Raw genomic sequence first — 12,828 nt, 5'->3', positions numbered from 1 at the left:
CAAAGCTTGGCTGCAGGACGGAGAGGGGGATGAATTCAAACCATGAATAGCCCCTCTGTGCCACTGGCGAGCGCAGGGAAATCTCCAGAGCACACTGGGAATGCAGGAATCCTTAGGAGGATGCTGTGGAGGCTGGGCTGTCTCATCCACAGCACAGGAGCCAGAGGAACCTGGCAATTTGTTGTCAAATTTTTCCTGCCAGCCTTTCATGTTTGTTTTCTTGAGGAGCTTTTGTTCCCTGGGGAAGAGCAGGAATTCCTGCTGAATGTCTGCCTTTCATTCCCAGTGTGAGGAGGAGCAGGGTGAGCCGGGGTGAAGCTCCTGAGCTGGGGATGTGCTGCTTCCCGAGGGGATCCAGGGCCACCTGCACCCCAGCACGGGACTGGCACCCCCTGCCTCCCCCTGAGGGTTTGCTGCTCCAGGGAGGATTTTTGTTCCATGGAGAGCAGATGGCAGAGCTGGAGCACCAGGAGGGGTTGGGTGGGAGCACCGCTGTCATCCTGCAAGGAAAGAGGGGATCCATCACTGAACCCTTCCTGTGCAGGGACAGGGTGTGCTGGGGGCTGGAAACCCGGGATTGAAGCACTCTGTGTGTCCTTGGAGGAGCTCCTGTGGGGAGGAGCAGGAAGCCCTGTGGCTCCTGCAGGATTTTTGCTGCTCCTGGACACGGTCCCTGATCCACTTTGGCCCTGCCCAGCTGGGGGATGTTGGTTTGAGGTTTAATGGGATTTAGGAGCTGCTGGGAGCTGAGGATCCAAAAGGACCAAACTGGGGAAAGGAGTGAGGGCAGCATGTAGAGACAAGGAGCACAGAGCACTGGAATAGAACCCCAGAATCATTAAGGTTGGAAAGTTCTCTGAGATCATCAGGTCAAATCATTCCCCAGCACTGGCAAGGCCACCACTGCCCCATGTCCCCAAGTGCCACATCCACATGGCTGTTAAATCCCTCCAGGGACTCCAGCACTGCCCTGGGCAGCTGTGCCAGGGCTGGACAGCTCATTTAGTGATTAGAAATATTCCAAATATCAACCCTGAGCCTGCCCTGGCCCAGCCTGAGGCCGTTCCCTCTGCTCCTGTCCCTGTTCCCTGGAGCACAGCCCGACCCCCCCAGCTGTCCCCTCCTGTCAGGAGTTGTGCAGAGCCCCACGGTCCCCCCTGAGCCTCCTTTTCTCCAGGCTGAGCCCCTTTCCAGCTCCCTGAGGCTCTGCTGGGGCTCCAGCCCCTTCCCAGCTCAGTTCCCTGCCCTGGACACTCCAGGAATGGATGCTCCAGCCCCTGAGCATCCTCCACCTCAGCCAGTCCTCACTTCCCCTGTTTTGGTTCCTGCTCATTCCCTGCATATTTGGAATCCCCTTCAAAGCCATCACTAAAACTCCTGGGCTGTGCTGGAAAATATTTCAGTTGGATTCTGCTGGGTGTCCCTCACCATCACCCTGTGGCAGTCGTGTTTCCCCTCTCCCACTCTTCCCTCTCCCAAATCTCCCAGGTATTGAGGAATCTGTGTTTTTGCAGCTTCCAGGAGGTTCTGTGACCCTCAGTGGGTGCTGTTAGGATCCCCCCCATGTTGAAGTCCCAATGCTGTGATCTTGGTGGCCCTACTGCACTTTGGCTTCTGCAAATCCCCTGTGCTCCATCCTCGAATGAGGAGCCCTGGATTGACTCTCTCTGTGGGTATTTCCTGACCTTCAGGGTGTTTTCCCAGCCTTAGCAAAGCCAAATCATTTTTTTCCCTGTCTGAGCTGATGCAAAGGCTGGAATAAGGGCAGGATCCCCAAAGCTGTGGTGTTTGGCTGGCCTCCAAGCAGAGACCTCCAGGCAGAGGCTCGCTGCTCCTCCACCTCTCTGGCTGAGTGAATCCTTCATGGTCAGCAATGGGGTGAATATTGCTGCAGCTCCCTCCTCCAGCCCTTCGTCATAGTCTGCAGCTGTAACTGCAGGAGCTGGTGTGTCCTGTGCAAAGGTTGGTCAGAGGTTGGACCTGCTGGTCTTGGAGGTCTTTTCCAGCCTAAATGGTCCTGTGATCCACAGCAGCTTTGCTGAGAACAGCCCTGATGTGGAATGAGGTGTCACAGCACTCCTGAGGCAGTTTGTCCTGCTGGTACAGCCCAGCCCCTTCCCAGCTCAGGCTGGGGAGGCTGGAGAGAGGCTGGGGAGCTGCTGGGGAGCTGCTGGGGACGGCCTGGTGGGAGCAGGGCTCCTCCACTGGGATCTGGGGCTGCTGCTCCAAAGCTGGTGCAGGGCTGAGTGGCTGCTGCTTGCTGCAGGAAACAGAAGAATTCATGTTTCTGTGGATTTGGGATTTGGTCAGCTGTCCTGGGAGCTCCTAGGAGAAAGATGGAAGCACCTTCAGAGCCAGTGTCAGGGCTCCACCTTGGAGTGAGGAGGTTTGGGTGCTCTGTGTGCTCATTCCTGCTTTCAGCTACTCTGATTTATTTGACTGTAGCTGTGACATTGGATTTCCTTCTTCCCATGCTTTGATTTGAGATAATTGCAACAATTATGTCGCTTAAGATATATATATATAAAATTATATAATTAATTATATATATATTATTAGTTGGTTCCTGCTCTAGTGGAAGGTGACCCTGCCCATGTGAAGAAGATGGAAGGAGGTGAGCTTCAAGGTCCCAGCCCAAACCATTCCATGATTCTATGATTGCAGTTCTCCAGGCAGGAGGAGGAAGGTGGTATCCTGCTGCCCACCCTGCCAGCATTCCAGCATCCCACAGCAGCAGCTTTGGGATAGCAGGGGCTGGTGAGGGATGTTCAGCTCAGGCAGCTCAGCTGGAATGAGCAGCATCACTGGGCTGAGCCAGGTTCCTTCCCTCTTTTCCTGGGCTTTGAGGCATTTATATAATTCTGCACAGCGATGAAAAATTGGGCCACGCTGTGTTCCTGCCTCAAGCTGAGCACTCGGGCAGGGACTGTTCCCACAGCCTTGGTCAATGGGCAGGAAATAATGTCCTGGCAAATGCAGAGCCCGTCCCCCTCCCGGCTCTGCCATCCCTGTGCTGGCACTGCCCAGGCTCCCCAGGGAATGGGCATGGCCCCGAGGCTGCCAGAGCTCCAGGAGCCTTTGGACAGCGCTGCCAGGGATGGACGGGGGGGGTTGTTGGGGGTCTGGGTGGTCCTTGTGGGTCCTTCCCAACTCAAGATTCTGTGAAAAATCCCCAGGCTGTGATCTGGGATTGCACCTGGGCAAGGTGATCTGGGCTTTGCTCTGGAAATCCCAGAGCACTGACAGCCCATGGGGCCAGGGTTTTGGGGGGCAGCACTTTGTGTAAGGCAGGATGAGGGGAAAATTAAAGGAAGGGATCTGGGGCTTAAATGCTGCCTGGAGATAGGCAGAGAGGTACTTTCTCGTGCTTGGCACAATTTTTGCAGCACTTGTAAGCAGATAAAATTGTCTTTGTGAATTATTTTTGACATTTTTTCTAAAAAGAAAATAGGGAAATTTGGATTGTGCCCTGGAGTCCCTCAGAGGGGGGTTTGCCATGTTCAGCCTCCTGTTGGCAGTGACAGCTGAGCCAACGGGGTTGGCTTCTGCTCCTGGGAGCTTTATAAAATATGGGACTTTATTATAAATTGGCTGTTAAAGCCCAGCCTCGTTAGTGATCAGATCCCAGAGCTGTGGAGAAGAGGTTCTGCCTTCTGGAGTGCAGGCACAGCTGCACAGGCTGCTGGGATGCTGTGGGAAGAGCACAGTTTCTCACCTGGAGAGGGAGGTGCTGCGGGAGGCCAGAGAGTGCCCTGGAAAGCCCCAGGGACAGCTCAGAGCAGCAGGAGCAGCCTGGTGCCCCTCTCCCAGTGAGTGTCCGGGGCTTGGAATGCTCTGTCCTTGGAAGCACCACCTCAGGACAGGTGCAGTGACATGTCCAAGCCCAGGGAACGTGCCCACCCTGCTGGAGACCCTTTGTGTGCCCCAGCGTGGAAGGCACCTTGGGAATACTTGAAACTTTTGTATCAGAAGATGGACTTGGAGAAGGTTTTTGTTGTTTTCTCTACTGGTAGAAAAGTGGCTTTGGTTTTCTTGCCTGATCTTTTGGAGCCTGTGCTGTGAGAATGAGCCATTGCTGTGGTGCCTCTGTGCACCCTCCTGGGATGGAGTCCTTGGAATCCTGCTTGTTCCTGTTCCTGTTCCTGTTCCTGTTCCTGTTCCTGTTCCTGTTCCTGTTCCTGTTCCTGTTCCTGTTCCTCTTCCCCTTCCCCTTCCCCTTCCCCTTGTTCTGGAGACTTCCCTGATTCCGGGTGTGTTTTGGAACCTCTGGTCCTGTCCCCTGTCCATCTGCCCAGCTCCCAACCCCTCGGCTGGCAGCTCACCTTCCTTGGGAAGCTCTCAGCTGCTTTCCCCTGGGTGTCTGGTTGTCCTTTATGGCCTTTTCCTCTCCTGGCTCCAGCAGCTGCTGGTCCTGTTTGTCAGCTGGGTTGCAGAGGGACCAGGTGGTGACACTGGGAGATGCTGTCCTGGTGCTTCATGGAGCCACCTGGGGTTTGCTCCATGCCCTGTTTCCCTTGGATTTTCTGTTCCTGTTCCTGTTCCTGTTCCTGTTCCTGTTCCTGTTCCTGTTCCTGTTCCTGTTCCTGTTCCTGTTCCTCTTCCCCTTCCCCTTCCCCTTCCCCTTGTTCTGGAGACTTCCCTGATTCCGGGTGTGTTTTGGAACCTCTGGTCCTGTCCCCTGTCCATCTGCCCAGCTCCCAACCCCTCGGCTGGCAGCTCACCTTCCTTGGGAAGCTCTCAGCTGCTTTCCCCTGGGTGTCTGGTTGTCCTTTATGGCCTTTTCCTCTCCTGGCTCCAGCAGCTGCTGGTCCTGTTTGTCAGCTGCGTTGCAGAGGGACCAGGTGGTAACACTGGGAGATGCTGTCCTGGTGCTTCACGGAGCCACCTGGGGTTTGTTTCCCTTAGATTTCCTCCCATTGTCCTTGGGCAGTGAGGTTGGTCCTGCTGTGGAGGATCAGCGCTGTGCCTGAGCTGTGCCTCCTGTCCCATCACATCCACTCTGGGGAGGTTCACCACAAGCCCTGGTGTGACCCTGTGCTGTGCTCTGCTCCTGCTGCCACTCTGGGCCGATGTTCCTGTCACATTTATCCAGATCCTTGCCTTTGGATCACAGTCATCAAAGGGTGCTCATCCTCTGCTTTCCTTACTGTGGATTCAGTCTGAGCAGTGCCTGAGCACCTCTCCCAGTCCCCACAGCATTTGCAGAGCTCCTATCAATGAGCCAGGAATAGCAGCCAAACACCCACCTGCCAGGGAATCACGGGTTTCCTTCTTTCCTCACAGCACTGAGAAGGAATTGCTGCTCCCCTGCTACACCAGAGCCATCCCTGAGCTCAGTGCCTGGATTGCTTGGAGAATGTTCTCACTCCTCAAATCCCCTGGATTGCTTGGAGAATGTTCTCACTCCTCAAATCCCCTGGATTGTTTGGAGAATGTTCTCACTCCTCAAATCCCCGGGATTGTATGGAGAATGTTCTCACTCCCCCAGTGCCCCCAGACCTGGCAGAGCAGCTGCAGCCAGGCCCATCTCAAATCCAGAAATAGAAGATTGAGAGAGAGGAGATACAGGAGCAGCTCCCTGCTCTGCTGGCCTCGCTGGGTTTTGGGAGCACCTGGAAAACCCTTGGCTAAACTTCAGGGCATTAGGATGGGGCACAGCCCCTGCCCAGGACCTGCTTCTCTCTCTGTGTTTTCTTTGGGTGCTGCTGCCTCTTGGGGCTGATCACCTCCTTCTGAGGGAGCAGTGGGGTGATCAGAAATGCTGTGTTACCCCCAGTCAGTGTATTTGGGTTAGTTTCCTGCTTTTAAGTGTTCTGGAGTTGGAGGAGTTTTTGCTGTAGCTGAGGTGCTGATTGTGGAGTTTTCTGCCCTCTGAAGACACGGTGGTAGTTCTGGGTAAAGTGTCACTTTCCTTGGTGTCTCTGTGACCTTTCCCTCAGGTGACACAGTTCACCCTGCCCCGAGCAGGGCTGGCAGAGCCCCAGTGCAGGGTGGACGACCCTGGAGAGGCTGGGAAGGGCAGGTTTGGTGTGTGGCACCCCCTGTGCCCCCCCACCACCCAGCCCTGAACCAGATCTCGGTTCCTGTGGCTGCTCAGGGCTCTGGGTGCCACTCCCGCCACGCTGTGCTCTGGGGGGGCCCTGCTGGCCATGACCCCCAGCCTGGCGCTGGCAGGAGGTCCCTTGTCCCTGGTCCCTGGTCTCTTGTCCCTGTTCCCTGGTCCCTGGTCCCTTGTCCCTTGTCCCTTGTCCCTGTTCCCTGTTCCCTGGTCCCTTGTCCCTTGTCCCTTGTCCCTGGTCCCTTGTCCCTAGTCCCTAGTCCCTTGTCCCTTGTCCCTGGTCCCTTGTCCCTTGTCCCCGGTCCCTGCCCAGCGCCGCGGGGCTCAGCGGCCGGGGGTAGCCATGGAAACGCTTTCTCTCCATCCCTCCCTGTGCAGATGACTCGGGTGACGAGGAGCCCGCCTCGCAGTCAGACAAGAGCGAGCTGCACGGCCCCCTGAAGACCCTGTCGAGTAAGCTGGAGGACCTGAGCACCTGCAACGAGCTGATCGCCAAGCACGGCGCGGCCCTGCAGCGCTCGCTCAGCGAGCTGGAGAACCTGCGCCTGCCGGCCGAGAGCGGCGAGAAGATCAAGGCGGTGAACGAGCGCGCCACGCTCTTCCGCATCACCTCCAATGCTATGATCAACGTGAGTGCTGCTGCTCCGCCCCTCCTCCTCCTCCTCCTCCATCCTCCTGCCCTCCCTGTCTGCTCCCGTGCTTTGTTGGCTCGTGTTACCGCGGGGCTCAGCACGGCCGGGGCTCGGTGCCGTGGTGAGGGCATGGGAAGTTGGGAAGATGCAGCTGGGGAGAGGGCATGGATGTGGACCCCACTGAGACACAGGTATGCTACATCCTTCCAGCCTGCTCCATGTAATAGGTCATTTCTGTAAAGCTGGGAGATGTGGGTGTTGGCAGTGCTGAGGGGCTTTCTCCTGCTCCAGGGGTGGAATCCTGCCTGGCACAGCACTTCAGAGCCCTCTGCCCGCTGCAGAGACCCACATCCCACATCCCTCACATCCTCATTGCTTCCGTGAGGCTGCTGGGGTTCCACACGGATGTTGGATTTAGCCCCCTCGGGGTCTCTGTGGGGTTCAGCCCCTTCGGGGTCTCTCTGGGGTTTAACCCCCTGGAGGTCTCTGTGGGGTTTAGCCCCTCGGGGTCTCTGTGGGGTTTAGCCCCTCGGGGTCTCTGTGGGGTTCAGCCCCTCGGGGTCTCTGTGGGGTTCAGCCCCTCGGGGTCTCTGTGGGGTTTAGCCCCTCGGGGTCTCTGTGGGGTTCAGCCCCTCGGGGTCTCTGTTGGGTTTAGCCCCTCGGGGTCTCTGTGGGGTTTAGCCCCTCGGGGTCTCTGTGGGGTTCAGCCCCTCGGGGTCTCTGCTGGCTCTGCTCTCCCGGCCGGGCTGTCAGAGGTCAGGCAGCGGTGCCGGCACCGCCCCCGCTCCTGCCTTGTGCAGCCTCACGGTGCTTTCGGTGGTTTTTGGAGACAGCTCGTGTTTGGAGTGTGGCTCTGACTCCATGGCAGTGAGACAGCCCTTCCTGGGGAGCCTGGTTTTCCCCGGGGAGCTGTGAGAGAGAGAAAAACTGAATAAAATATTTAAATAAAATTAAAAAACAAAAATCCCAAGGCTTCATCAGGCTGGAATAATGTATGAAGGCAGAGCTCAGGGAATTGTGAATGGAGCAGTGCTGTAGCTGTGCTGTCCCAGCCCTGAGCAGAAAGAGGTTGGGTGGTGTTTGATGTGGGCTTTAAAAATAACAATAATTCCCAGCAGGAGCTGGAGGGTACTCAGAGCCCCATGGTCTCAGCATCCTCCCCATTCCCACTCCTAGGATTCTGTAGCCACGGGGGAAAGGGCTTCTTGAGTCTCTTTTTTGTGTTTCAGAGCAGTTCGGGGATGCTTTCCCCATGGAGAGTTTGTCCAAGTTTTGGGAATGGGGTTGGCAGCGTGGTGGGAGGTGCCAGCAGACCCTTGGTGCTGCCCAGGTTTGCTGTCAGGAGGCAGAACAGCAATGGGGTGTGGGCAGGGAATTGTCAGAGAGAGGATTCTCCAGCAGCCTTTGGGAAGCGATGAGCAGAGCTGTATTTGCTGTGTCCAGCCCAGAGAGGAGGAGGAGGAAGAGGAGGAGGAGGAGGTTGTGGTGTTTGCAACGTGATAAAAGCTTGAGCAAGGCTGTCTGGAGTGTGGGAAATTCCACAAAAACCACAGTGCTGGGATAAAACAGCAGGAACGTGGCTTGTCCAAAATCCCAAGCAGGTAAGAGGGGCTTGGGGGGCGGCAGGGCACGTTCTCACAGCATCCTTTGGTACTCCAGCTTTGGATGGGCATCGTGAGGAGATGCCTGAGGGACAGGCTGTGCCCTGGAAGGGGCAGGGCAGCTCTGGGAGGAGGTTGTGGCTCTCCCAGAGCCCTGCTGAGCCGGTTGTTTTGGGAGGAGGTGAGAGAGCTGTGGGCAGGGGGACACTTTGAGGGGCTGGCTTGGAAAGGCAGGAGAGGGACAAGCAGTGAAGGGGGAGACCAGGAGGGAGGGGACCAGCCTGACCCCCCATCACAGGGACTGGTGGCTCCCAGCCACAGTGTCACCTTTCCCAGCATGGATCCCTTGCTGTGCCTTGATTTCTCCTTTTAGATGGGCTGATGCCTTCTGGAGCTGCCAGGAGCCTCTTGTGAGGGGATGGGGGGAGCTCTGTGCAGTGCAAAGGTCCCAAAATCTTCTGTATAGAACAGGAAACATCGCTCCAGGGAAGCACGGGGAGCCTCCTGGTAAAAATACACCGTGCTCTTCCCACCTCCATCCCCGAGCACATACCCCAGGGGAGCACAGGGTGCTTTTGCCAGGCCAGGAGCTCCCTGCAGGAGAAGTTAAAGTGGCCTTTGCCTGCCAGGCTTTTCTGGAGAGATCCCAGCTGGCAGCACGGGACTGGGGCTGGCACGTGGATGCTCTGTGTCCAGAGCAGCAGCACCAAACCTCAGGGATCTGCTCTGTGCAGGTGGGTGTGGATCTGTCAGGTTTGGTGCTGTGGCTGTGAGCAGAAGGGGTGGGTGCTCCTGGGGAGAAGGGTTGGGTGCTCTGGGGAGGGGTGGATGCTCCAGGAAAGGATTGAGTGTTCCAGGGAAGGAGAGATGAGTGCTTCAGGGAAGGGAGGAGTGCTAGGGGAAGAAAGGATGGGTGCTCCAGTGGAGGAATGGGTGCTCCAGGGAAGGAAAGGTGCTCCTGAGAAGAAGGGATAGGTGCTCTGGGGAAGGGCTGGATGCTCCTCTGAAGGAATGGGTACTCCAGGGATTGCATGCTCCAGGGAAAGGATGGGTGCTCCTGGGAAGAAGGGATAGATGCTCCAGGGAAGGAATGGATGCCCCAGTGAAGGAGTGTGTGCTCCAGGGAAGGGAAGGGTGCTCCTGGGAAGAAGGGCTGGCACTCTGGGGCCGGCGCGTGCGGTTCCTGTGCAGCTGCCTCTGATCCGATTATGTAAATGGCCCCGGAGCCGCGGGGAGCGCAGCAAGCACAGGAAATAAATAAATAGAGATGGAAATGCAAGAGCTTTGCTGAGAAGGTGACCTTCCCTCTGTGCTCTGGGTGCTGCCACAGCCAGCGCCAGGTGCTCCTCTGCAGAGGCTGGGAGCATCACCTGGGCAGGTGGTGCTGAGAGTGATGGGGACAGGTTTGGGCAGAGGCAGAGTGGGATGTGCTGGGCTGTTGTGTTACAGGTGAGGAGTTCAGATGTGCTGGGTTTCAGACTGGCTGTTGCAGGGCTTCAACTGAAGCCCAGAGCTCTGTGAGCCTCCTGTTGGCTCTGCTCCCTGTTGGAATCTCACCAGGCAGAGTCCAGGCTCGCCAGGATGCAGGAGCCCAGTGTCAGCAGGGCTGGGCAGCAGACACGGAGAGCCAAGGCACAATCTGCCACGGGGGAGGAGTGGGAGGTGTGTGAAAATAAGAAGCAACAAATTACCAGGATGAGAGGCCCAGAGGATCCGGAGCAGTGCGCTGAGTTGTGTGGACTCATCCAAGAGTGGGGAAAGCTCCATCTCATCGTTCAGCAGAGACAGCAGGCAGGAGGGATGTGTGGATGTGCTGAGGAAGCCAGTTGGGGCGTCAGGAAGAGCTCCCAGGGCTGTGGGTGGTGATGGAAATAGGCTTTTAATGGGAATGGGGATGCTACAGCGGAGCTTTGTGCTTCCTCAAGGAACAGGAGTGTGGGGAGCAGCAGGGCTTGGGCTTGCCTGTGTCATTCCTGGGTTAGTTTGTGTTTTCCCTTGAGGTTTTGGAGGAGCAGGGGTGCAGGAAGGCTCTGCCAGGCCAGTGCAGCTCAGACAAAGAATGGTGAGAGGAGCAGGGGTGTGGTGCTGGGTGGGAGATGCTGCTCCATCAGGATTTGATGAGAATGGACGGCCTGGAGCAGGCAGTCCCAGGAGCAAAGGACTCACCTGCCCCTGAGAGTCACTGCTGGCCACCCCAGCCTGTCCTGCAGGGATGCCAGCACCTGCTTTGAGGCAGACTCATTTCCCACCCATCTTTTCCTTCCCCATGGGAATGAACCTGCCAGGAGCAGCAGCACCTGAGACATCAGCACAGAGCACCCCCCATCCTTCAGGCCTGCCAGGAGGGCTTCCAAGAGTGTGAAACATGGACCTGGAGCCAGAGTAAGGTGGACAACAGCATGTGCTGCCTCTCCTCCAGGAAAGGGCCCCCAGGCTGTCAGTCTAAGTCCCTCCAAGACACCCAGCAGCATGCCAGAGGCTGCGTCCTCCAGTCCCAGCAGGATTTCTCCCTGTGGATCCCTCCAGGGCTGTGCTTTGGCTCAGCAGCACTTTTGGGGTGGCCCTGTGTTGTGTGCCAGTTGCTCAAGTAACCTCTTTCCTCTCCCTGCAGCCACGCTGGGCTCTTGAGTGGCATCTGCCTGGTGGGGTTGGTTTATCTGGAGCCCTTTGGGTGCCTGTGCTGGAATGAGCTGCCTGGGCACAAGATGTGCTTCCCCAGAGTTGCTCCTCTGCCTCCAGCTTCCCTGTGGAGCACCGAGCCCCCTCTGCCCCATGGGAATGCTGCTGTGATTGATCCATACTGCCCACACTGTTTCCATGTTAACTCAGAGGATGCTGAGCACCTGCTCTGAGCAGCCTCAGGTTGCCCAGCACAGCCTCCAGCCCAGTGTGTGACTTCTGGCTTTACCCAGTGGTAGATGATGGATACACCCTGTGAGTGTGTCTGTGTCTGCTTGGAGAGCTGCTCAAAGCTGGGAGGCTGAGCGTCCCTGGGATCACCTCCTTGGAGTGGCCGTGGGGCTGGGTGATGCTGTTGGTCCATACCTTGGGTGTCTCCCTGTGCTGAGCTGCTTCCTGCTGTGGATGGACATATGGTCTGTCCCTTGGGGTCCCCAAGCCCATCATGGCACAGGCAGGGTGATGGACCTGACATCCTCCATCTGGGCAGCAGGGAGGGACCAGCAGCCTGCTGGGCTGCTCCCAGTTCACCCCAGTACAGCCAGTGGGCTGGAGGAGCTCTCCCCGTGCATTCAGGGGTTAATTCAGCACTGCAGTCAGAAAACTCCATCTTTAACCCCTGGATTTGCTTCTCCAGGGCAGGGATTCCCTCTGTGACCCCAGGCAGCTGCTCTGCTGCCCAAAACCCCAGCCAGACCCCACAGGGGCCGGGGCTTGTCCCCGTGCCCGTGGCGGGGTGATGGCGCAGGAGCTCTCGCTGGCATGTGGCACTGGCTGTGTTAATTATCCGCGCTGCGCTAACGACGCGCACTAATCAGCGCCTCGCAAACCATGTCACCGACCCAGAAAAGCCCCGGCAGTGGGATTAAATCCCTATCCCAGCCCTAATCCCCCTCGGATGAGAGGGCTGCAGCGAGGGCTCCGGGGGCCCTGCGCGTTCCTGCTGTGGAGGCGCGGCGCTGACCAGGACATGACTGGTGGGTGCTTTGCTCTTGGGGGGGAGGGTGACAGTGGCACCTGGGGTCTGTCCCTGCCTCAGTGGGGCTGGGGGAGTGGAAACAGGGAGATGGGGAGATCTGGAGGTGTGGAAATGGGGAGCCTGGCCCCTGCTCTTGGAGCTGCTCTGCCTTTCCCGGAGCATCCTGTGATGCTTTTAAATGTAGAGGTGCAAGGGTATCTCTGATCAGATCTGTTCAGACAGGCAGTGCCTTCCTCCCACTCCCTCCTCATCATCATTCCCTGAGTGCTTCCAGCTGGATTTTATCAGGATGTGGGTACTCAGCCCTTGTGTGTGGCCGTGGGGCCTCCCTGCTGCCCGGGGCTTTCAGTGGGTGCTCCTGCTCACCCTGCTGTGGGGGTTTGCACCTTTCTTCCCCCTCTTCTCTCTCTTCCTCCTTCTGTCCATCTCACCCCCGGGAGGTTTCAGTCTGTCCTGGGGCTTCCCTCAGAACCTCGTGCAAGAAGAGGGAGGATGAATCTGTCCCCAGCACCTGAGGGTGCCTCTTGCAGCTCTTCCATCCCGGATGGTTTTGGCTGAGAGGGATGACTTTTCTGCTGAGGAGGGCTGGGAGCATTTGTGCCGTGCTGCTGGGTCAGCAGGGCTGTGTTGGTGGGCCCAGCACGGCCCTGCACTGTCAGCAGTGCCTGGGCTTGAGCAGCAGCTCTGCTGAGCTGGGAGCCAGCCCAGCCAGGCATCACCTCTGCCATCACTTGTGCCCAGGGATCCTCCTGGGATCCTCATCCCTGCCTGGAGGCTGGGGCAGGAGGGGGCCCTGGGGAGGGCAAATATCAAAGCATTGCTGGGTGAATCCCTTTGGGGTCACAAAGGTGTGTTTGCCTCTTCCCTGGGCTGCTGCCC

General features: G+C 57.5%; 1 protein-coding gene across 4 annotated transcripts in view; it reads left to right on the top strand.

Moving 5' to 3' along the window:
- Positions 1–12,828, top strand: part of OSBP2 (oxysterol binding protein 2) — a 92,687-nt gene that overhangs the window by 56,695 nt on the left and 23,164 nt on the right. For all 4 annotated transcript variants that reach the window (XM_039725803.1, XM_039725801.1, XM_039725800.1 and 1 more), the window contains one exon: positions 6,437–6,687. In XM_039725803.1, the coding sequence (XP_039581737.1) occupies positions 6,437–6,687 (251 nt within the window). The remainder of the gene's footprint in view (positions 1–6,436; positions 6,688–12,828) is intronic.

This window comes from Passer montanus, unplaced genomic scaffold, assembly GCF_014805655.1.
Source record: "Passer montanus isolate IOZ18808 unplaced genomic scaffold, ASM1480565v1 scaffold57, whole genome shotgun sequence".
Lineage (NCBI taxonomy): Eukaryota > Metazoa > Chordata > Aves > Passeriformes > Passeridae > Passer > Passer montanus.
The sequence above is the reverse complement of the archived record's forward strand: the minus strand, read 5'-3'. Positions and strand labels throughout refer to the sequence as shown.